General features: G+C 41.0%; 1 protein-coding gene across 4 annotated transcripts in view; it reads right to left on the bottom strand.

Annotated features, from left to right (window-relative positions):
- The window catches only part of KIF13B (kinesin family member 13B), a 125,947-nt gene that overhangs the window by 62,860 nt on the left and 38,563 nt on the right, over window positions 1–24,524 (bottom strand). For 2 of the 4 annotated variants that reach the window (XM_064709950.1, XM_064709953.1), the window contains exons 3-11: window positions 13,057–13,072; window positions 11,563–11,623; window positions 9,798–9,890; window positions 9,012–9,192; window positions 8,529–8,616; window positions 7,104–7,238; window positions 5,588–5,700; window positions 5,033–5,144; window positions 430–642 (exon numbers count right to left, since the gene is read on the bottom strand). In XM_064709950.1, coding sequence (XP_064566020.1) covers window positions 430–642; window positions 5,033–5,144; window positions 5,588–5,700; window positions 7,104–7,238; window positions 8,529–8,616; window positions 9,012–9,192; window positions 9,798–9,890; window positions 11,563–11,623; window positions 13,057–13,072 — 1,012 coding nt within the window. The remainder of the gene's footprint in view (window positions 1–429; window positions 643–5,032; window positions 5,145–5,587; window positions 5,701–7,103; window positions 7,239–8,528; window positions 8,617–9,011; window positions 9,193–9,797; window positions 9,891–11,562; window positions 11,624–13,056; window positions 13,073–24,524) is intronic. The other 2 variants (XM_064709952.1, XM_064709954.1) reach the window with 1 other exon arrangement.

Genomic DNA, 24,524 nt, shown 5'->3' with positions numbered 1-24,524 from the left:
TCCTGCCTTCCTCAGCAGACACCTGTCTTTTCAAACCAGGACAAATTCCTTCTATAGAGCTGTAGGGGGATGGAATATAAGAAAATGAAGGTAGTATAGAAAGTAATCTTACCCCTAAGAAACTGCAGCTGAGCCAATTATTAGAGATTAGAAACAGGCCTGACTTTAACACAGCTGTAACCAATGAGAAGAGTGCTATAAAAGAGTGGGTTGGTTGGTTAAAAGGGGAACTTTAGGAGTCAGTTGGCTACTGTGAGAATAAGGAAGAGCCAGTGCTTAGAGGAGCTGCCTATGAGAAACCTCATGGAGGTACGAAACTCTTGCAAATAAGGAGAGAACAATATGGGACCTTTGCAATATAATAACACCACAGAACCAGCTAAGCCTGGGCAGGGGTTTTCTCTGCAATTGCAAGGCTCAGGTTTGTACCTCAGCCTTGGTGAGCTGCTCCCGCAGCTTCTCCACCTCCTCGCGGAGCTCGCGGATGATGCGGGCGTTGGGGTCCTCGTTGACCACGGCGTGGTTGACGATGTTCTTGGCCCTGTCCGCGTAGCGCAGCGTCGACAGCGTCTCGTCGTAGTTGTCGGCCGCCGGGCTCACCGTGGCCACCATGGCCGTCTTGCTGTTGCCTCCAAGGCTGTCCTGGAAGGTTTGGGAGAATCAATATTAGAATCACCATTTTGGTTTAGAATCAATATTTTTATTTTGGTTTGTTGGGTTAAGAGTTTAAGCCGTGCCAGTTAAGAAAAGGTCGTGATTTTCAATGTTTGTTTTGAAAGCTCATTTGGGAAATGTTGTTCTTGGATTTCAGCATTCTTGGCTTTTTTAGTTTCAACAGGAACTAGAAAAAGGCCCTGGTTTGGGCTTTACAGGGCTTGGTAAAGGATTCAAAGTTTTCTTTCTCTGTTTTCTGCTTAGGTTTATAAACCAGAAATGTAAACACTTCAGCTGTGTTCACCACACTGAACACTACTGCGTTCACTTCTCAGATGCTACTGACGGAGCTCAGGAAAAAACATGATGAATTCAGATTATCTCATTTTAAAGACTATGAGACAGATGTCTTCAAGAAATAAATTACTGAGATATCTGTTCATAAACAATATAGCTGCTTTTACTCCTATAAACTTTCAGACTGGGGCCCTTCCCTTCCTCCCACTGGCACAACTCACAAATCTAAACTGAGTTATGTAAGAAATTACCCTCCTGGAATTTGGTTGAGAGAGAAGAAGGGCATGAAAGAAGGAAGAAAATAAGGAAGGAAGGATTCAGTCTTTTTATTGACCACAAGATTATGGTTTACAATTTCAGCCAAATATAGATACATGAAGATAAAATATTCTGGTTTAAATTGTGCAGCAGATTTTTTTTTTCTGTGTGGCAGTTTGGTTTCTCTGGTTTGTCTGGAATTTTGGGGTGGGTTTTTGTTTGTTTGTTTGTTTTTAACCCAATATCCTTTTCTGAGACAAACCACGCTCTTAATTTTTGTCTTCAATAACCCATGAAATGTAGGTCAGGCATTGCCATTAGAACAATCTGACTGCATTAGCTGCTTGTCAAACCATTTCAGTTCCAAAACACACGTGGAGCTTTCCCCAGCAATCATTAAAATGCCCCTTTAAGTATTTCCCCAAGACTCTCCTTTTGGCTGCGTGATGCCTAAACCAGTTTGACAGGAGTCAGGCTGTTGGCAGCACTTGGCTGTCTCTGGTCATGCAAAAGGGCATGGAACTCATATGAAACATAAATCTCTGTATATTTATAGTGTTCAACACAGTCAGCACAGGCAGGTAAGTGTATTTATACAGAAATCAGTAAAAAAGGAACAGCTTGCTGACTGATCTCACCGTGACTTTCCTCATCCAAGGATTAGCCAGTGTTTATTCTAAATTAATCCATGGCTTGGGAGGGTCCCCTCTGTACCACAGAAATGTTTTTTTAACTGAAACTTCAAGACTAACAGGAGCACTAATGAATCATTCCACGGGATTTCCTGGCCAAAAATTAGGAATGACACCCTGCAACTGCAATCCCTTTCTGCATAAAAAGCTGGAGTTTGGCAGGGAGCTGGCCAGGTACTCCCCTTCCAAATCCAACCTTAACTGTCTGCACTTTGGGAATGTCCCTCACTGCACTAATTAGCTCCAAAATAGGATGAATTCATTATTTGAATTGCAGCTCTGCTGCAGAGGCAGCTGAGAACGCTGTAACAGTGATACAGCAGAACCCACAATACACCCATTATAAACTGGGCAAAGTCCCTCTGGTAGCAATTCAAGCCCAATGCCAGACTGTCTGATAAAGTTTTATGTATAAACCCCATGTGCTGATTTCACTGGTTTCTTTAATGATAAGCAAGAAAGGTGAAAAAATTGCAAATCAGCCTCTCATTAGTGAAAAGAGTCTGTAAACCAGCCTGGCAAGGCTGGGCTTGCAAGTGTTAGAGAGACAGAATGTAAACAAAGAAGTTATTTCTAAGACTTAACTAGCTTTTTCTCCTCTAGCAGCAAGATTACTGTGAAAACAATTCAAAATGTAGAGCTCAGAAATTGTATTTTTAATAGCAGCCATCAGGCTTCTGATAACATGGGAAAACAAGATGTTTGTGCCAATACAACTTGATTAAAACCAGAAGTTCCAGAACTGACAAAGCTATTTTGCTCCCTGCACATCACTTGATGCCACTGTTCAAGCAATGATATTTTTCACCTGGCACTTTTGTCTAAAATCCTCAACAAAATTAAGCAAAAAGTGTCAGATCTTGAGGTCTCCCGAACTGATTTCTCAGATTTGTGGACAGACACTGTGTGAGAGATATTCCTGCAGTTAGAACACATTTAGTCTGCTTTGGTATCATAATTACAAGTTAAAAGCCAGGGAGAAAGCTCAGCCCACTGTCATGGACAAATTTTATGAAAAATCCTTTCATTAGGATCTTTACGCCTGAGAAGCTGAGGCCTCAGAAATTAAATGTAAACAATGATTATCTGCTGCTGTGGAATGCAACAGGTGCATCTTTGGTCTCATGTGGTTGTTTTTGATCAATGGTCAATCACAGCCCAGCTGTCTCGGACTCTCTGTTCAGTCACAAGATTTTATTATCATTCCTTTCTATTCCTTGCTAGCTTTCTGATGAAATCTTTTCTTCTATTCTTTTAATATAGTTTTAATATATCATTTTCTTTTAATATAATATACATCATAAAATAATAAATCAGCCTTCTGAAACATGGAGGCAAGATTCTCATCTCTTGACTGCAATTCAACAGCCCACCATCTCATGGCTTCTCCAAACAGGCCCCTTTAAATGAATAAATCCCTCTTTTGATCTCTAATTAAAAAAAAAAAAAATTAAATGTACCCCCTTTCAAAACAAAGCTTCAATGAGAGCTTGTTTGTTAAAAAACCCTAAAAGCCCCCAAGCCTTGATGTTGGACACAAAGAGGGTTTGCCTGAAAGGAGGCAGAACAAAAGTGGGCTCCCGTTCCTGCGCCGCGTCCGGCCGGCGGCACCGTGGCCACAATGCCTCAGACAGGTGCTGAACAGGAATTGCAGTCTGCTCCCTGGATTTGTTTAGAAATGGAGCAGCAGAACTAATTCCAACAAGGCTGGAAATTCATCAGGGAGGTTTCCACCCTGCTGCAGCCACATCAGGAACCCAGAGCGCACCGGGGTGAAGTGAAGCAGTGCAGTGGCTTTGTTGGCAAATTGCAGAGAGCCAAAAACATCACTTGTTTCTTCTAAATAAGAGTAAAAACTCAGTGTAAATACAGAGAGGTAAAGATGTATTTGAACACTGAAGAAGCCTCAGTGCAAGAACACTGTGCTGTGAGAACTTGTTTTAGTCAGACACTGTCTGTGTTGTGCTATTAAGATTTTTACGTGGTTATTTGATGTCCAGATCTGTTAGGGATAAATAACTTCACAAGCCGTGCTAAAAGGCCCATCAAAAGGCAGCACTGAGAAAAATGAAGGTTTGTGTGTCAAGAGGTTACAGGAGCAGGGATTTTGTTTTATTTAAGCATTGAATTCAATTTGTTTTCAAACCTCTGCAAGGAAAAATGTGATTTTTTTAATCTCCACACTTCTGTACAATGTGCAAGTCACTTTGTCTTTTTCTTTCCATGCACTTAAATCCCAGGGATATGAAATTTAAACAACCTAAAAACACTGCTAAGAAAAGGGGGGAAAGTCAAGACAACAAAGTATAGCCAGAGCACCTACAAAAGAGTAAGAGGACAAAGAAAGGCTGGTGATGCCACAAATCAGTTTCTTCTCAGAATATTTCTTCCTACCATTAAGTATCTCAATTGCTGCTGGATACCAAATAAACAGAGCACAAGGGAAAAAAAAAGAAATTTTACTTATACAGATCTCATATTTAACAATTTGGGTTTCTTCATTTAGACTGTACACGTTCATCCAAGTGCCATCATGAAACACTCCTTTTTCCCCCAAAAAAAGACCAAATAAGAGTCCTGCACAGTTCAGAAAATGATTTAACTGCTCATTTCACATGAACAGCATCTCTGAAGTCTCCTGACCTGTTCCTCAGACTGTAACTGGGATAATGCTCTGCAATTATACTCTGCTGACAAAAGTAAAATATCTTAACAATTAAATTAGACAATTAGAAAAAGGTAATTGTCTTAATCAACATCTTCAGAGCTCAGCATACCAGGATGTAAAATCAGCTGTATGCAGAACTAACCCAAATTAAATTAGCCCCAAGGTTGTGTGTGATGCTGTACTTACACCGACCCATAAAATATACACTGCTTTTAATTTTATTTTTGAAGTTCCTTAATCCTTAGGCCATTGCAGGTCAGCAGAAGACACATATTTAGTCTGCAGAGATACTAATGGCTTACATCCAGCTCATTTTCCAAAGACAATTATGGTTAACATCAAACCCAGAAAATGAGGCAAAAAGCGCGCAATTTTGATTTCATTCAATAAGACTCTTCTCCCCCTTTCCTCTCTTTTATTTAACTTTTAAAAAGAAGATTTTAAAAAAATAATCCTTACTTACTTTGAGTAACCAAGTGAGCACAGAATCACGATATGGAACAAATTTGTTCTTGTTCTTGCCAGCAGCCTGATCTGCCAGGGCAGAAATAACCAGCCCCAGAGTTGTGAGGGATCTGCCCAGAGAACACAAACAGTCATTAACAAGGGTAAATATTCATAAGTCAAATGCATATTTAGACAGTGACTTCCTCTCTGAAAACATGCTCTGAGGAAAATATTCCTCATTTAATTTTGATCATTCTTTCTTCACAAAAGCTCCACTCTTATTTTTTTCAGTATATTTTCAGTCTTAATAATCAGGTCTTCACAATGAAATTCATGGCAGTTGCAGGAGCACAAATATTCTTTTAAAAGATGGAAATCTTATTCCCATATCTAAGAGTACTGCGTGTCAGAAGGAGAAATAGAGAGAAGGAGAAAAATTGACTACAGGAGCTTTGTACAGAGAAGAAAAGGAGAAAATTGACTACAGGAGCTTCAGACTGTTTTACAAGTAGGCTGTATTTAGCAGGAAGTGATGATGAAAAAAGGAAAACAAACTATTTCAAAGTCTTACTTGTTAATGTTGCTTCCTTCTTTCAGCCTGTCTCCTGCAGCACCAGTTTTAGTTGCCCTTTCACTACCTGCCAAGTCCACCAGGCTGAGCTTGCCCACCTTCTCACCTGATGTCTGGGGAAGAACCAGAGAACAGCCCCTGTTAGTAACTTCAATCAAGTCACACTGTTTGATGTATTTTACAACAGCAATCAAACTTCATTTTTGGGGTAAACTCTTGTTCCACCCCCTTTGAGAGTGGCTGGATTTGAACAGTGCCCTGTGCTAAGTCACTACCTGCTGTCTCAGAAACAACAGGGAAGTCATGGATGTTGTGAAACCAGGTATTCTGATATCCTCAAATATCTCAGAAATCTCCAGAGGACAGCACACTAATGAAGTGCTGAACCATGAAAAATTCAGAGTTATGCCAAGGGAGTCACAAGCAGAGATATGAGGTTCACAATCCAGTCTTGAAAACAGTCTCCTAAAATCCTTGGATTTTATACCAGATTTTCTTCTGTTTTTCAGTGACCAGGAAAGAACCTGACAAGAAGCATGTTATAATTTACATAAACTATCACAATTGCAAAGTCTCCTTTATCCTCATCAGCCTCCTGGAACACGATCCCAGCTATGTGAGTATTTAAACCTGTAATGCACATTTTGTTACAAATCCTTTCACCTCATTTGACCCAAAATGACATTCTGAAACACTCCATGAACTCCCTAAATCAATCTGAAATTGAAAAGCCAACTGTCTTTGGGAACAGCTTGCTCACATCAAGTTCTTCTGCAGCATCTGCACCTTTAGTACCCCAGGATCCCAAATACAAAGTGCTGCACCCCATAAATGAACAAGATAATTAAAATCAGTAAGCTCTCAAAAGGAAAAATGTGCGGATAAGATTGGTGGAAACTGAGAAAATAGGATGAAAAAAAGCCCAAATTCTCATTATGCTTTCCAATATTTAGGCTCAGATTTGCTCTGCGGACACTCAAAATTTCTCCAAGGCTTTGAAAACATTAAAGAATTATCCAAGCACAGAATTTATCAATGAAGTTTAAAGATACTTCTTTCAATTCCAATTTATCACCATTTTCTGTGAGGGATTAAATAATATTGACATAATGTATTTCATGCACCTCTCCAAGGCTTATTTATGTATAAGGCAACATAAATTAAAATATTTGCAGCTTTAAATGCTTTTCCAATATTGAATATTTACACATAAAAGCATTCATGGCATAGAATGTAAAATATTGAAAATTAGTCTTTTTTTCAATTTAGGAAGTTGATAATTTAGCAAGTTGGTAATTTATATCAATTTGCATTAAATAACCACAAGTGTACATCAGGAGATCCATTTGGATCACCAAATGTACACTCAGGTGTATTTCTATTTTTCACCTATTTTATGTTTAGCCTGTACTACAAACTGCTGCTTCCAAAGAGGTGTTTCTTTTCCTGTGAAATACATTAAAGCAAGAGTCACATCCCAGGCTGACACTTGGAGCTTGCAGCTGGATTTTCTTACCCCTGACTGCACATCATAGAGGGTGTGGGTGAGGATGATCTTGAAGACTGCGTGGGACCGACTGCTCTCCTCGTTCATGTTGGTGGCAGCCACTGTCCGAGATTTGTTGCCCTCAGACATCAAGGATTCGATGTCCTAAATACAATTTTCACAGCCATGAGTATATCCGCATTGACATCTTTTTCAATTACCTCCAAAAATCACCTCATCTTGGTCAAATACAGCATTTTCTTGCTAAGCCTCCCATTTGTTTAATTAGAAATATGTGATGAAAAAAACTCCAGTGTCATGACTTCACCCACTCCTCAACCTAGACATTAAATTATCAACAAAAATAATGCACCTGGCTGCACACAGCAACACTCAAAAGCAGAGAAAGAAGTGAGGAACAGCAATTTGTGTTTGAACCCTGTCACATTTTTGCCTCAAGTTGTCATGATCTGAGGATCTGGAATACTGACAAAAGGCTCAGAGGTTTATAAAACAGAACCATGTTGAAAAGGACATTATATTCCTCCAAATTTTAAGAGTTTATTAAGTGCTTTGATCTGTTGTGATGCTTGAGAGAGGTGCAGCTCCCCTGCTTTGGGGTTTCACAGCAATTGTGTAATATGGTTAAAACCTCAGGGTCTTGGGCTAAACTTCTATTTCTGCATCTCTAGCTGGGTGATGCTAAAACAACTCAAATAAACAGTCAAACAAAGGACCACCACAGACCACTGACTCCAAATTCTGGATTACAAAAAGCTGCTGGGCAACATGGAAAGGCAAAGCATGAAATGTGTCCTGTCTTAGCAGAAACCACCACGGAGAGCTGGATGAACACCTGGAGGAACTGCAATTGCATTGTTTTCATGTTTTGCTTAAGCTGACAGTTTCCATCCCATATTTATCCATTTTCACCACAGTAAGTTAAAGCTCCTCAAAAAACAGGGCATTTTGTGAATGCACACATAAACATTTACTGTCCTGCAAACCAGTTTCATGTGATGCTCTCAAGTATTTACTGGGTAAACTACCATTAGTTTATAATTCCAGCGTGTGCTACTGGGAAGGGAAATTACTGAGTAGAGCATGACAGGCAAAAAGTGACACAGTGGGGCACTGAGAGCCTGTCTCTGCTTAATCCTGGGCCTGTAATTAATCACAGAACACTTTCTCATGACAGTCTGCACTCATCTTAATGCTGAGAGGAAATCTGTTCCATTCAGCAGCTGAATTACTTCCAGAATTACTGAGCAGCACAAGATGAAGGGAGTTTCTGCTCTCAGCCCTGCTCTCCCCAGGGATCACATCACAACAATCTGCAGCTCTCTTGCTCTAAGATTACTGATAAGGAGCATTTTAGTAGTTCTGTCCAGCTTAAGGGACAGCACCTGGTGTTTTAGGATGTGAAGATAAGCCTTTCATAAAGTTGATCCTTACCTTGTAGCTAGCAACAGCTAGTTTGGATAGGCCATCTACGTAAGGGCCATAAACACTGTGTTCTCTAACCTTTAATGACTGACGGCTTCTGGTTGGGGGAAAAAAAAGGGATTTATAAGCACATGACTGACTTAAGACAACATTTACACAAAGTCCATTTCTCACTGACACTTCTCAAACAGGATGGTCTCACAAATACCCACTGAAGCACAGAGCAAGGGCCAGAATGCAAACACAAAAAAAGCTTTATAACACATAAAAAGCTGACACAGACAGCGTTGTCACTTCACAAAAGGCACATTTACTCCAGGCTTTTAGTCTTGCTACTTTATTTTGATTTATAATGAGGAGATGCTGAGATCAGGAAGCAGCAAAAGCCATCCTAGGCAAATGTTTTAGATGGGATCCATTAAGGTAAACTGGTTATGTAAAGGAAGAGTGTAGGACAAGTTCTACAGTGCCATTCACACACAAATTCCTCACCCTTTGGGGTCAAGGAGATCTCTGACTTTCTCATTGTAAATCTCCATGTAGGATACTTCCACTTTGAAACTCTGCTCTTCGTTTTCTTCTTTCTGTGCTCTTTCAAAGAGTCCACTGCAAAGTCTAGGGATTAATCCAGGCTGATCAGCAGTACCCATCATGGTGTAGGATTTTCCAGACCCTGTGTGAGGGAAGCTGTGATTAGAGAACATGCAACAAAATTTCCTGCTGTGCAGAATATTGATAGCAAATAAAAGAGGTTACAATTTTTTCTTCTGCATTTCAGTGAAAGGTATTTGTTCCATTTTCTGCTTTAAAGCAACCCAAACACCATTGAGCTAAAGACTATTTTAATTAAAAGAAAAAGGAAAACAAGAAATTTTGCTCTCTAGAGTGCTGGAGAACTTTTAGGTAGATACAACCGTACTGCAGATGACAAGCTACTAATGAGAAAACCCTTCATATTATTCTTTAAATATTACATTAAAATGACAATTCAAGACTATTTTAAGCACAGAGGCAGAAAATCTGAGCACTGCTCTGAGCTCAAGGACGATCATGGTCACGCCAAAGATTATCACATGAAGTGTGAGAAATAAGGGTAGCCAGCAGCAACAAAACCTTACTTCTCGTCCTGCCCACCTCATATCTGATGTTACAAAAGAGGAAAACATTTCTTATCTACATTAGAAGGTATTTCTCCTCCAACAATGTCACAAGAGCCGTGGAAAGAACCAGAACACAACACCTTTGGAGGGAACATTTCTCCCTTACTCTGGGACTCACCTGTTTGCCCATAGGCAAAGATACAAGCGTTGTAGCCTTCAAAGGCATTCTGAAGAATATTCTCTCCAAGGCACTTGAAAACAACATCTTGACCTAGAAAAAAGGACACACAAGCCAACATTATAACACAGAAAGAGCTTTTTGTCCCTCAATTTGGATTCTCTGACAATTAGGTAGAAGCTGTGAGGGTTTTCCTGCTGTTGCTGCCTAAATCACATCCAGGGCTTGCTCCCTGGAAAGCAACACATCTGGAGAAGATGTGCTCCAGATTTATGCTGCTGTCAAAATCAGGGGCTGGGATTACCATGGATATACCTGGATGTGATTAAAGCAAATATCCTATCAAGGTTCACACTCAGAAGTTTTATCAGCAGAGAATCTGTTACCAACTGCAGAATTTAATCTGCTGGGGAATGACACCTCCTCAAAATATACTCAAGATGTACATTTTAATGACAGACAGTTGGTTTTAATCCAAGGGAATCAGTAGAACACTGGGAAAATTTACTGTGTATGATATTGGATAATACCACGAGGAGATTTTTGCAGAGAAGGAATCACAAGTATGTGGAAGATATGGATATTCACAGAGTATTTTGTACTGGCAAAAAGTAAGGTGTAACATTTCTTTTGTAATTGAACTTTGATTTGATTTATTTTTTGGATAATTTTCCAAGCAGAGGAAAGAAGGCTTAAAATATCTGGGTAGTAACTTCTTGAACAAAATCTATTTTCAGAATTAATTTTATAACTCGAAAAACTCAAGTCTGAACAAGGCATGACAGAACTTTATGGACTGAAAAGTTCTCGCAAATAATGTTCCTTTAAGCTCTTCCTTTCCCTCATTAAATTCCTATCTTTACAGGCAAATCCACGCTAAATTCTCCATCAAAAGCACCAAGAGCTGTGACAGATCAGCTGGGGTAACACTTCCACTGTATAACAGACCAAAATATCAGTTATACAGGCACCACCTTTAGTTTGAGAAACAAAATATGTAATATTCCTATGTAATTTGTATGGCTGAAAGTGCCACATTTTTCTTAGAGCCTTGATAGGCTATTATTCATTAGTTATTTGTTAAAGAAATTTTAAAAAAGTGTATGTGTCTTTGATTTTTTTTATGATTTTTAGGAAATAAATATTAAGTTCAATTGATCTAAATTTTAAAGGATAACAACTGTGAAAGGAATAAATTACAGGAGTGATAAGTCCAAATACAGTTCATATTTTACCATAACTATATGCCAAAATGCATAAAAATAATACACAAAAAACTTTAATGAAAACTTTTAATGAGTACATTACACATTCTCACTAAAGCATCTGAATTCACATGAAGTTAAACGAAATTAGGCTTTTATTAATATTCCTTTATTAGGTTTTACTATGATGTCAAACTCCCATCAGCACTGAAAAACATGAAATTACACATAACAATGCTCCTCAAAATAAAAAAATGGGTTTGATGCATTTAAAATGATGGAGTTGGAGCAGTATTTTAAATAAAGCTGTAAACAGGAGTAAAGCATCACTGTGCTGGGTTTCTCCAGTCTCTGCACTGCAAAGGGTGGCAGTGCCCATTGCTGTTGTCATCTTTAGAGAAAAGGAACGGGAATGATTGAAGATTTTCCCTTTTTTGACAGCAGCCAGTCACAGAAAGGACAGCACTTTGCGCCATATGGCCTGTGCCCTGCAGCAAGGACTGTATTTTAATCAGATCATTCCCACTTGGAGACAGCCAAGCCACAGTAAATATTATTACCTGCATATTTTTCTTTGACAGATTCATCCATAGACCAAAAGCAGTGATCATAGGCAAACACCTGCAGGGAAACAACCACGACACCTCAGAACAGCTACAGCCAAATCCAACAAGTTATTCACATTCTGACATTCTGAACTCAACACACATTCCCACTGAATTCCTTATTTTCCAGGAGTTTGAAGCCTAACAAACACTTCATTTTCCTGCATGCTTTTATTTGTTCCTTGTTTCTATTTGCTCCTTTCTGTGCCAGCCCTACTCCCCACTCTCCATGTGCCAACCCAGGGGATGTCAAGGACCTCTCAATTTCTCCCTCCAAACCCATCCTTGCAATGCATTTTTCACCAGAGTTTCTCTTTTGCAAACTGACAGATGTCCTCTAGCTCTTTCTGCCTCCCATCTCCCCGTGCCTCTTGTCTGCATAAATTAAAAACAAGCCTTAGGGTAGCGAGCTCTTTCCATACAAGAGGAGTATGTATTTATTTACATTCCATGACAAACCAAAGCAGTCATCAAAGTCTAATATTTGCAAAGAATAATAGAAAGCAAATCAGTTTTATCATGAAAAGAGCAGCACAATAATATTTTTAATAGAAAATTTTCAATTTTGCCATAAATCCACCAAAAGGTCCACAGGCACCTTTCGTCCTGAAAGATGACCTGAAATAATACAATGTGTATTTTGGGACAGATGTTTGCAAAAACAGCTCCCCTGGGTATGTGTCTGCAAGGAGAAATATTAATTAGGGTAATGTCTGACCTACATTCACAGAATTTATTCTGTAGGATGTAGGAAAAGGGAAGTGCAGTGTGGGGCTCTCAGGCTGTGGATTTCCCCTCTAAGCTGAATGGAAACTGCTCTTTCCCCTTTGGATGTCCTGCTCTGTTACACTGCTGACTACCAACATTTATGAAAATGCTTAACATAGCAAAATCCTTGAAATTTTCATAATTTATCTTCAAAATTACATTGTTTCCCCTCCAGTACCAGCATCAAGAGATAAAGTAGTTATTTTATATCCTCTAACTGAGGAAACAACAGCTTGTGTATTAAAACTAAACATATTATTGAAGCATCCCAAGCCTTCAGAACATTTAATAAAACATCACTGGCTGCTTGAGCACATCCATGGAGCTGAGCCCTGATCTGCCAGGGCAGAGTCTTCAGAGCAAGCACAAAGTCACGGGACCATAAAAACAAAATGAGTTTCCTTTAACACAAATACCAGAAAATGCTTTTTAAAAAGCCCACAAAGAACAAATATCCTCCATTCAGAGTCTGCAGTGCTGAGTGTGGATGTTCTCATTTGTTCCTCTGACTCATTTCTTGGCACGGGCTGCACAGAGCATTTCTGCAGCAAGGAGATGCTTCGAGTTTCTTACTCAGCAGCTGAGCAGCAACAGAGCTCTGCAAAATGCTTTTAATATTTGGATAACCCAAGAGTGAGCAAGGGATAGGACAACTCCCACACACTGATAAAAAGCCCTTACCTTTGGGTGAGTTCTGCTGTTCTCCAATGCATCAGGAGTAGAAAGGATTTGGTACAAGGTCAGGGGAAGAAAAAAAAAAAAAGACAAAAGAGAAACATGGACTGTTAGCTGTAGTGATTTCAGCTTAATTGTGCTATCATTAATCAATGGAATGCTGTATTAAAAGTTCATTTCTCTCCTCAGATCTCTCCTTGCTTACAGACCCTAAGTCATTTTATAAACCCTTTCAGGGGCATGATTTGAGATTCTGCTCAGAGCTGATTTAAAATTCAAAGCCACTGATTTTCCTCACGCTGCATGTCTTTCTTGTTCTCTCATGGGTTTATTTTTCTTGTGACACCTCTCCCTCTCTCTGGGTGTCACTACCTCTTAAAAACAAAGTACCCAAGTAACATAAAAATTTCCAAAACCACTTGAACAAGAACTTCAGGAGTGTTATTCAAGAGGAAATTTCAGAGCCCAGCCCCTGGGCTTGCCCAACCCAGCTCTCTCTGGTTGCTGGGACAGCAGAGCAAACATTTGCTTCCCCAAAAGAATGAGCAGAGAACAGCAATTCTTCTACTCTGTTATGTGCAGAATTTAAAAGTTTGGGGGTTTTTGTTTGTTTGTTTTTAAGCAAGCACAAAATTACTGGAGTGACCTTTAAAATACCAGCACGGCCCCAGTGGATGACTGCAGGTTATGCAGCCTCCCCACATCAGAGGCTGGAGGAAAGCAGTAAACACACAACAAACCACTGATATTCCCCTTGTCCTGGACCTTCCAAATGGCATTAGGAAACTCTTGACATCAGCAACGAGTAAAGTCTTGTGACAAGCAACACTGATTTCTTTTGAACAGAGCAGGAGAAAGACATGGGAGCCATACAGGATTACCCTCAGAGCTCCTGCTGCTCACAGGGCTGGAGAAGCAAGTTTAAAAATAGCAATTTATGAGCTTTGTCTCTCAAAACCAATTATTTATTACAAAAATCCATCACCCTTTTTGCTCATGCCTGGATCTGCTGTATCTGTTGGACAGAACAGGAATGACGGGAGACTTGGGAGAGCAGGATGATTACTGAAGTCAAGGTCTGAGCATTTTCTCTCAAATTTCTGAACATTGTCTCTCAAAACCAATTATTTATTACAAATCCATCACCCTTTTTTGCTTGTGCCTGGATCTACTGTATCTGTTTGACAAAACAGGAACGACGGGCACTTGGGAGAGCAGGATAATTATTTAAGTCAAGGTCACCCCGTGTCACGGGGTCATCCAAGTCAGCAATGACAACATGACCCCTTTTCCTCTGCCATCTGGCTTAGTTGAAATAAAGGCTCTCCCAAGGTCCTGGCAGCCAGCTTGGTGTGGGCTCGTGGCTGTTACTCCCGGGTGGATTTTATTGAGGGAATCTCCTTCAGTGGGGCTTTGATCCAGATACAGGAGACGCCAGAGATCCCCTCTGGATCCCCTCAGAGCTCCTGCTGCTCACAGGGCTTGAGAAGCAAGTTTAAAAATAGTAATTTCTGAGCATTGTCTCTCAAAACCAATTATTTATTACACAAATCCATCACCCTTTTTTACTCCTGCCTGGATCTGCTGTATCTGTTGGACAGAATAGGAACGATGGGCACCTGGGAGAGCAGGACGATTATTGAAGTCAAGGTCTGAGCATTTTCTCTCAAATTTCTGAGCATTGTCTCTCAAAACCAATTATTTATTACACAAATCCATAACCCCTTTTTGTTCATGCCTGGATCTGCTGTATCTGTTGGACAGAAAAGGAAAGATGGGCACCTGGGAGAGCAGGATGATTATTTAAGTCAAGGTCAACCCATGTCACGGGGTCATCCAAGTCAGCAATGACAACATGACCCCTTTTCCTCTGCCATCTGGCTTAGTTGAAATAAAGTCTCTCCCAAGATCCTGGCAGCCCGCTTGGTGTGGGCTCGTGGCTGTTACTCCTGGGTGTATTTTATTGAGGGAATCTCCTTCAGTGGGGCTTTGATCCAGATACAGGAGACTCCAGAGAGCCCCTCTGGATCCCCCTCAGAGAGACACAGGAGCATTTCCATGGCTTTCTGTGCTCTGAAATGCTCATGGAGCACTTTGCTGCAGGACTTCACTGGAAACTGCCCTTAGGGAAGCTCTACTTACAGGGCAGGTTAATTACTATTCCTACAAAAATCTCCTTGTAAAACAAAGGGAGCAGCAAGCCTGGATTCAGAGTCTGAGTTTAGCACTCAGAGATGCGACACAGCCCTGCTCACATTCCCCAGCCCAATTCCAAGGCAGGATTATATTGCAACAACCCGGCTGATCTGCCCAGCCCTCAATATAGGGCATATTATTGAGTATTTGGGTTAAAGCAGGCATAAGGGTATCATCTGAAAAGTTCTATCACAGATACAATTTTAAGATTATGGATTACACAGGGCTATGTATCATCAAGCTTAACTTAAGACCTTTAGTCTGAGCTAAGTAATTCATTTTCTGAAGGGCTGCACAAACACACAAACCCAGGTCTTGGGTCTTGCTTAATCCAAACTTGAGGGAACAGAAGCTCCACAAAACCCAGAGTGCAGCATCTGGGACACAGCACAGCTACACAGAGCTGCAGCTTGTGTCATGTACTTCTGACCACAAAGAGAATAAATGGGACAAATGTTTCCCCAAGGAAAGCATTAAGGGTGCAGCCTGCATCACTGTGCTGTGAACACATGAGCCCATTAATGCTGCAGCTGCGTGCTGGGCCCAGAAACCCATGAAAAGATTTTCAGCCTGATGCAAAATCCCTTGGGAATTGAATAGATGGGGAAATAGAGCACCCACAGCAGCCTGGGTGGCTGCAAGGACACACTGGGTGATCATATCCATGTGCTCCTGTCCATCCCAGAGGTGAGGAAAAGGTAAATACTGAGAACAGCACCACCCACACAGCAGGGAAGGATCTACAACACAACATGACAGGAACCTTGTGTGCCAAGAACAGGGAGGTGACTTTTCCCCTGTGCTCTTGTCCAGCCCCACCTGGAATGCTGCACACAGTTCTGGTGTCCCCAGCATGGGAAGGACACAGAACTGGTGGAGCAAGTCCGGAGGAGGCCATGAGGTTGATAAGAGGACTGGAGAACCTTCCCTAAGGAGACAGGCCAGGGAATTTTGGGCTGTTCAGCCTGGAGAAGGACCGTTCATCAGGAACTGCAGTGACAGGACAAGGGAGAATGGGTTCAAACCGGAAGAGGGGAAATGTAGGTTAAGATATCTGGAAGGAATTGTTCCTCTTGAGGGTGGGGAGGCCCTGGCACAGAGAAGCTTCCAGGGATGAAGCAGCCACAGCTTCTCTGGGCACCCTGTGCCAGGGCCTCCCCACCCTCACACCCAACAATTCCTTCCCAAATTCCCATCCATCCCTGCCCTCTGGCAGTGGGAAGCCATTCCCTGTGTCTGTCCCTCCATCCCTTGTCCCAGGTCCCTCTCCATCCCCAAGGATGCTGCCATTTGAGGCGCAGGCAGCTCCTCGGCCAACAGCCAAAAATTCCCATCTATCTCAGATACAGCAGAAGCATCCGAGGCAGGGAGGGAAAACTTTATCTTTCAGCCACTGAAGGATGTCACTGAGATGCTTCCAGCTACTTGTTTTCACTTGTATCCAGTCTGACAGGAATTTGCCTACTCCCTTCTCTTATCTCTTCTCAGTTCAATGTCAAACAGAAGTAGAGGGAATCTAATGCATCTAATTTAATTCTAAAATTAAAAAAGGAGGAAGACTACTCCAAAACAACATCCTACATTTAAGAGTATTTTATTTACTGCAGAGAATTGCAACAAGATGATCTTTAAGGTCTTTTCCAACTCAAATAATTTGGTGATACCATGAATATATTTGCTGTTTTGAGAGTGAATGAAGACACGGAGCTTAGGTAATAATTTCTGTTTAAACTCTTACACAGTGTAAATGTGTCCTGATCCAGTTTCTTGATGAGGACACACTTGCTTTTCTATGAGAATTCTGGTGGTTCCACAGATCTCAAGCACAATGTAAAAATATAAATAAAATCAGAGCAGGTCCCAGCTGAGACCATCAGTGCATGTGCAATACAACTACTGCTTCAGCTTTTTAACAGAATAATTAAATTACATATTCAAACACAATAAACTGTTCAACCATAGTTAATAGTGGCATTTTATTAACACCCAGTTTTTCCATGTTCAAAAGGGGGGAAGGAAGGTTTAGTAACCATAGTGTATTTCAGATTGTGCAAATATTGAGGGGGAAAACACCCCAGCAAAGGAGCAGAGGTGAACCCTGGCTGGGGAGAGGAGAGCAGAGCTCAGCCCTTATCTCTCCTGTCTGGCTGACCCCCCAGCTCAGAGACAGCAGCCAGCTGGCAAATCAGCACATGCTCTAAATCAGTCACAGCACATCTCCCTTCTTGTCTCAATCAGAAACTGGCAGATGGGGCAAAGGGAGGAGAAAGGTGGGAGGTGGCAAGGCAGGAAACAGGGGAAAGAGCTCCAGAAGCTCTAGGACAGGAGCTGACATGCCAGGCATGGGTTTTCTTCTCTGCATTTTTTTGAAAAAGAACATTTCCTATGGCAACAGCAACTGCAACAACCAAACTGTACATAAGAGTGATGCTGCCAAGTGGCACAAGGCTATGCTGGATTTATGGAATTTATGGAATAACATTTTGTCATTTTCAGAAGCTTTAACAAAAATATAGTACAAATTTAAGGGTTAGAAAAAAGAAAAAAAGAGAGGCAACAATTCCAACTACGAATCAGGAAACTCTCAGCAAATCTCTGCAGAAATTATTATTGCTTTCCACTTTCAATCTTCCATAACCACTGCAAAAACAACCATACCAAATTCCAGTGTAATTAGTGCTATTTTATGCCCTTCTGCAGAAACTGTCCAGCATGAACTCTAGAAAGCAGCTAAAAATGCAACTAGAAAAAGAAACTGATGGGGAAAAACTCCTTGGGGTTTTACAAGTGAAAAGGTGTCAGTGTCCCCCCAGAGATCACTCTGTAAGGCCACATCTTTATGTTCCCAGCTGGCCTAAGAAAATCGTATTATTAAAAATAAAGTTGACATGATGTATAACAGTAATTTACTCTTTGGATGCAGTCATTCTGGAATTCTGGGATTTTATTATTAAGTTGTAGCAGGTAGAAGCTGTACAATAACTATCCTAGGTTCTGACAGGCACAACAGCATCATTTACCAATACTCCCTGAAATCAAAGAACTAAAGTTACATTGGGCAGAGTCTGTCATCCCCTCAAATCTTTCCTTCCTTTCTTCCCTTGGTTAAGTATGGCTCAAAATAGCACTGGCATGAAAAACCCTGAAGCACAATTTTTTGTGGCTCCTTGTCTTGGTTTGAAAAGATTGGTGCTTGTTCAGGAAGGCAGGAGCTTCCCTTCAAATGGAGAATGTAAACCCCCTCCCTCTGAATTATTGTAATTTTGAAATTAAGAGGGTCTTAGGTAAAGATATGGGAGTAGGAATAACAGTTCTTTATTAGGGAAAAAATTAAAATAGAAATGTATTAATACAAAACAACATTGACAGAGTCAGAATAGGACCTGACACCATGTTGGTCAGGGTGTTGGTAGCAGTCTGATTAAATGGTGGCTGCAGTCTTCTTGGAGTGATAGACGTGGTTCTGTTGAGGCAGTGATCCTGTAGAAGGGTGGAGTTTTCTTCTGAAGGTCTAGTGCCGGTGTAGATGAGCCTGGTCTTTTTCTGGGAATTCAGTGGAAAAGAAACTTATTCTTTTGGGAAACTAGTGGAAAAGGCTGCCTGTGGTGTTCCAAACTCAGATTATATCCAGGTAGGAATGCCTGGCTCCTCCCCTTGGGCAGAGCATCTCCCAGTGGGATGATGGAATTTCATCAGCCATGCAGTGACACTCACTTCATTAGCAGAAGATATTTCCCAGAAGGAGGATTGGTTGTGGAAGAGATAAAGAAAACTGCCCAATTAACAGAAGATAACTGCCCCACCTCTAACAGATGGCAAACAGAATACACACCCCCAGCCATATCTTGTAACCTAAGACACTCCTGTACAGTGTTTTATGGAATCACGGAATGGTTTGGGTTGGAAGGGACCTTAAAGATCATCCCACTGCAATCCTGTGCCCCTGGATACTTTCCACTGGAAGGAAAAATGTTTTCCTTTGTTCCTTCTCACTCACCTGCCACGAGCTCCCCTACTCAAGCACAGCAGAGCCAGGAGCACCTCAGGAACATCAAATATCCCATTCCCAACACCTCAGCACTGAGCTTGGCTAAGCAAATGAGGCTCTGTTTGAAGAGCAGTGGGTTAGAACATAGTGGATTTCATGGACTGAAGGGTTTCTCAAGAAATCTCATTCTTCAATCAAGGTTTTTGGGTCTTAAGGGTGTTTGGGCACTGCCAGGCTCCCCAAGGAATGGGCACAGCCCCAAGGCTGCCACAGCTCCAGGAGTGTTTGGACAGCACTCCCAGGGATGCACAGGGTGGGATGGTTGGGGTGTCTGTGCAGGGCCATAAATTAGATAAATAATCCTGGTGGGTCCCTTCTGGCTCAGGATTTTCTATAATTTTATGTCCCCTGGCCATATCTCAGAGGGCAAATATTGGGTGTGAGAAGTGGAATTTCAAAGGGAGCGCTCTCATTGCCTCAGCATTAGACACCTGCCTGACCAGAAGATGGCATTTAACAACCCAGTGTTTTATTCTGAACAAATTTGGCTTATGAATGATGTCCAAGCTTCCCTATCCTTTACTGCAGGACCTTCCTAGAGTGAAGAAGCTGATAAGTGGTGTGGGAATTACTGAAGAGCTCCAGCACCAGAAAGTCTCAAGGCCTTGCAACAGATGCAAAGGAGCCACAAAAAAAATATATATAAAAAAAAAAGTATCAGGAAGATCTTGGATTTGTTTGAAGTTTGGGAGCCCAGTTATCTTTCTGAAGCAGATCCTTTAACTGGTAGCTTGTGTGAGTTTTGGTTTTGTTTTTTTTTCCTGTAGGAATATAGGACTCAGAATGAAGTATTCTTAAGAGCCAGAACTGCAATGGTCAGAGTTTTATTGTTTAAATTTCAGTTGCAGAATTTCTTTCATGGCATAAAAAAGCACCAGCCAATGGTGAAATAAAATATAGAGAATAGATTTAATGATTTTACTAACACAGATATAACCAAAAGGCAGCAGTATGATAGCAGATAACAAAAATTAGAATTCTTTGAGAAGCTGTTTCCTCTCCTTCTGCGTATCAGACAAATATAACTTGCAATCCATTTTGCTGTATATACAATGAGAGGAAAAGTCAACTGAATCAAGTCTGATCACTTTAAGCTTATTTTAAGAAATCCATTTTCACAGAATATTTCAGATTGTAAAGTGCTTAAGGTTGTTTGGTTTCAGAATTGTTTAACAGTTTATAGATATTTTCACCCCATTTTTACATTCAGACCAAGTGATATCAAAATGCTGAGGTCCATCCAACTCCAATTTTTGATGATGTCCTGCAATTAATATTTTTCTTACAGAGCCTCATTTTTATTTCCACAGCAATACTGAATTCTTCGGGAGAAAACCACACTGCCCTATTTGAGCAAAAGATTTTTTTGCAATCAGAAACAGCCTCTTTAAAACAAAATCCCCAAATACATTAAAAAGGAAAAAAAAAACTGTGAAAGAGCATACACAGTTCAAAGCCTAAACTTGTGTAGCTAAAAGGAACAAAGGTAATCACTGTTCCTTGGAAAATTCCTCCAGTGCTCCAAGGCATTCCAGGCGTAGTTGGCGGTTACTTAGTTTCTACTGACAAAACTAATTTTTGCCAGCTCACTCAAAACAATTTAAAAAAAAAAGTAAAAAAAAAAAAAAAGCCCCAAACACCAAGAACTCTGGTTGAGCAGCAGCTTTGTGGGTTTGGGGTATTTTGTACTTGGGAGCTAAATTTTCTGTATTGTTGGTACAATAATCTGCTTAGTCCTGACCACATTCAAGCGGTGCATGGATCCCATAAAGCTGGTGTTATGACAAGGGGATTACAACTTTATCCTTTTGTTTGTAAATACTCAGATGTCAGGATACTATTGTGCTCTAGAGAATGTTTGGTGAACAGCCAGTCCCCAAACTTTCAATTACCATTGTTAATTACAGTATTTTTTAATCAAGTGGGCTGTAGCTACCTTTCTATAGCCATGTGAGGGAGGGAAAGAGCCTCCTTAGGATGTGGCAGCTTTTTAACTCCTCCAGGAGATCCCAAATGGAAAATGATGGCAGGTGGAGCAGCACGTACAGGAAAATATACAATGTATGGTAATCTTGTTCTACAGCATCAACAAACTCAGCATTCACATCCAGGAAAACCTTTAGCTAAGCCACTGGCACACAGGATTAATCCCAGAATGATCCCCTGGGCACTATGGAAAGCAAAAGATTGGAACTAAAAGGAATTTAATCCTTGAAAGGGTATTTCAAGAACTCTCTCAGGTCCACCAAGACTGGGTTTTCCACCTCTGGCAGATCACCCAGCTGATCCATCATCCAATCCATAAACTCATTAGAGCCTCTACCTTACACCAGTTTGAGTTTCTGTCTTCCTTGAAAACACAAATATACTGACCAGAATCACTTGGAAAGAGAGCAGATTTTTCCATGGACTCTGTGATATCTACACAAATGCCTAAATACAAATGGGGGCACCCGATATTCTTTGAAGAAAGAAGAATCCCAGAACAACTGGGGTTGGATGAGACCTTAAAGCTCATCCAGTTCCACCCCCCTACCATGGGCAGGGACACCTTCCACTATCCCAGGTTGCTCCAAGCCCTGTCCAACCTGGCCTTGGACACTTCCAGGGATCCAGGGGCAGCCACAGCTTCTCTGGGAAACCCATGCCAGAGCCTCACCACCCTGACAGGGAAGGATTTCTCTCTAAAATCTCCTTCAGCTCCCCTCTGCTTCAAACAAGGAAGAGAAAAAGAACAAAATGAGACATTTGCTGGAGTACAAAGGGGTCCACAGCCATGGAGGCTCCAGAGCAGCCCACAAGCTCTTCACCCTCACATTAACCATTTATTCCACTCTAAGAAAATTACTGTAAAGACTCCTCAACTCAGGGAAACAAATGCCTCACCAAAAGCATTCTGAAAATGTTGGTAATCTTTTCTATGTCTTTTAAATAGGCACTAGCTCCCTCCAAACACAAATGTGTAGAAGAGGTGTCTCTTGAGTACTTGCTCATTCCCCATCTACTCTCCTGCTAAATTACCAACACCAAGAGGCAGCTCTGTACTCATAACACTTGACAGTCAACATTTTTTGACATTCCCAAAGAACTTTCAGTCATTTATCTCTCAACTGTCCGGGCAATTTGTGTTAGATAATCACCAATGCAACTTGGGAAACACCTTACAGTCCTGAGGCCTAAATAAGAAGTGAAATTGCTTCCTTCACTTTCTTTTTTTTGGTTCCACAGGCCTGCCTTGTCCTCCAGTGGAGAGGAGGACTTTCCACCTTCCTCTCTTTGGAATTGGTTCTCCAACTTCTTTACCACATCCACCAGGCATTAAGCAAGTAGGAAATGTTTAGAGTGGCAGCAGTTCCAAAGGGAACATTGCTGTGGCCACATTTTGTAAAGAAATCAATCCTAATGGTGCTGTTTGTGCATGCACAGGGCATTTACAAGATTGGGAATTTCACTGGGTACAGCAGCCTGTCACTTTCTGAATCTTGATGCAATTTCAGCACCATTGGATCTCCAGCTGATGAAGAGGATGCATGCACAGTGCCAAAATTTGTACCTCAGAGTGATTTCTGGTGCCTCCAGAACCAGATGCCTGATAAGCACAGAGTTATTTTCATGTGGTGAAGTCTATTCATGGCCTGTTTTTGATCCAGCCCCAAATGAGGGATTCAAGCAGTATTTAAAATACAAACACACTGGAAAGCACAAATGATGTTGGTCTGATGGATGGTGGATGGGGAGGAGGGAGAAGATCAGAGCTGTAGGCAAGAAGGGTTGGTCATTAGCATAAAAAAGAGATTTGTCTTGGCTCCACCACTCAGTAACCCTGAAATTCCTCACTTCAGCACATCCACATTCCATGATCACAGTGATAACCCAGAGGCTGTTACAAGACCTGGCTACTCTCAACCCAAACCCTCCATCAGCATCCAAGGAGCCTGGGAGGTGAAAGAACAGCACAACTCATCTGAGCCATGCTGCAAACGAGAATAGCAGCTTGTCAAAGCACTGGCATCCCAAAAACAGCACTTCAACAAAAACCTGACATGTATGAGAAGCCTCAAACATTCAGCTAGAGTAAAATGAGTGTTTATATGTCTCAAAAGAGAATGATGTCATGCTGCCTTTTGCTCTTCCCAGGAGCACAGACTCTGTACCCTCCCTGATCAAAGCTTTCAATGCTGTCTATATTCCTCCAACCCATTTAAGACAACCTGACTGACAACAGGGAGATAAGGAAGGAGGCAGCAATCAATATCCTTATCACCAGCCCTGGAGAGATCTAACAGATGCAGAGATCTGGTGCTTAGGGACATGTTTTAATAGTGGGCTTGGCACTGCTGGGCTAATGGTTGGGCTCCATGATTTTAAAGGTCTTTTCCAATCTAAACAATTCTAAAATTCTATTATTCCAATTTCTATCCAATTTCTATTATTCCAATTTCTATCATTCCAATTTCTATTATTCCAATTTCTATCCAATTTCTTTTCCAACCTAAACAATTCTAAAATTCTACTATTCCAATTTCTTCCCAATATCCCACCTAACTCCAGAAATCTTATTACAGGAGTACCTGGCATGAGGAAATAAATACAAACTTTGTCCCAAAGAAAGCAAGAAAGAACTGTTTTCCAGGGTAACATTTTTGAACCTAGCTCTCTTCTGGCTGACCTAGAAAAGCAATCCTTATCCTCAGTGTACCACGGCAATCAGCTGTTTTTCCTTCCCAGCATGAGGATGAGAAATAAGCTATAATTGACCTGTTTGCTGAAAAGCAAAGGGAAAATACAGCATATTATGAAAATTACAGGCAAGCCTTCACCATGACAGCTCAGCTCCCATGTCCTGTATCTGCCCTGCTAATGGCTCCAGATTGCTGCAAAAAAAATGTCAGAGTGCTCTAGGCAGAATTAAATATTTGCTTAAACTTAGAATTGCATTAAAGTGAACAGATCTGCATCGAGAATTTGTTCTGCAGACAAAAAATAACACCTTTGGAGTGAGAAGGAAAGAGAGACCCCTTCATTATTTGGTGGGGAAAGCCCAATTATTTCTTCCTAAATAGGTCTTGCTGATTCACTATTTCTTAGTGAATTATTTCTTCTTTAAATATTTTAATTTATTTCTTCCTAAACAGGTGTTGCTGATTCACTGTAGCAATCCTCTGCACCTTAAATTTCCCAAATGCATCCTTTGGCCACATGATGAACCTACCCATCTGCTTTGTCTATT

This window comes from Zonotrichia leucophrys, chromosome 3 (assembly GCF_028769735.1).
Source record: "Zonotrichia leucophrys gambelii isolate GWCS_2022_RI chromosome 3, RI_Zleu_2.0, whole genome shotgun sequence".
Lineage (NCBI taxonomy): Eukaryota > Metazoa > Chordata > Aves > Passeriformes > Passerellidae > Zonotrichia > Zonotrichia leucophrys.
Note: the sequence above shows the minus strand (reverse complement) of the source record. Positions and strands in the feature narration are given on the sequence as shown.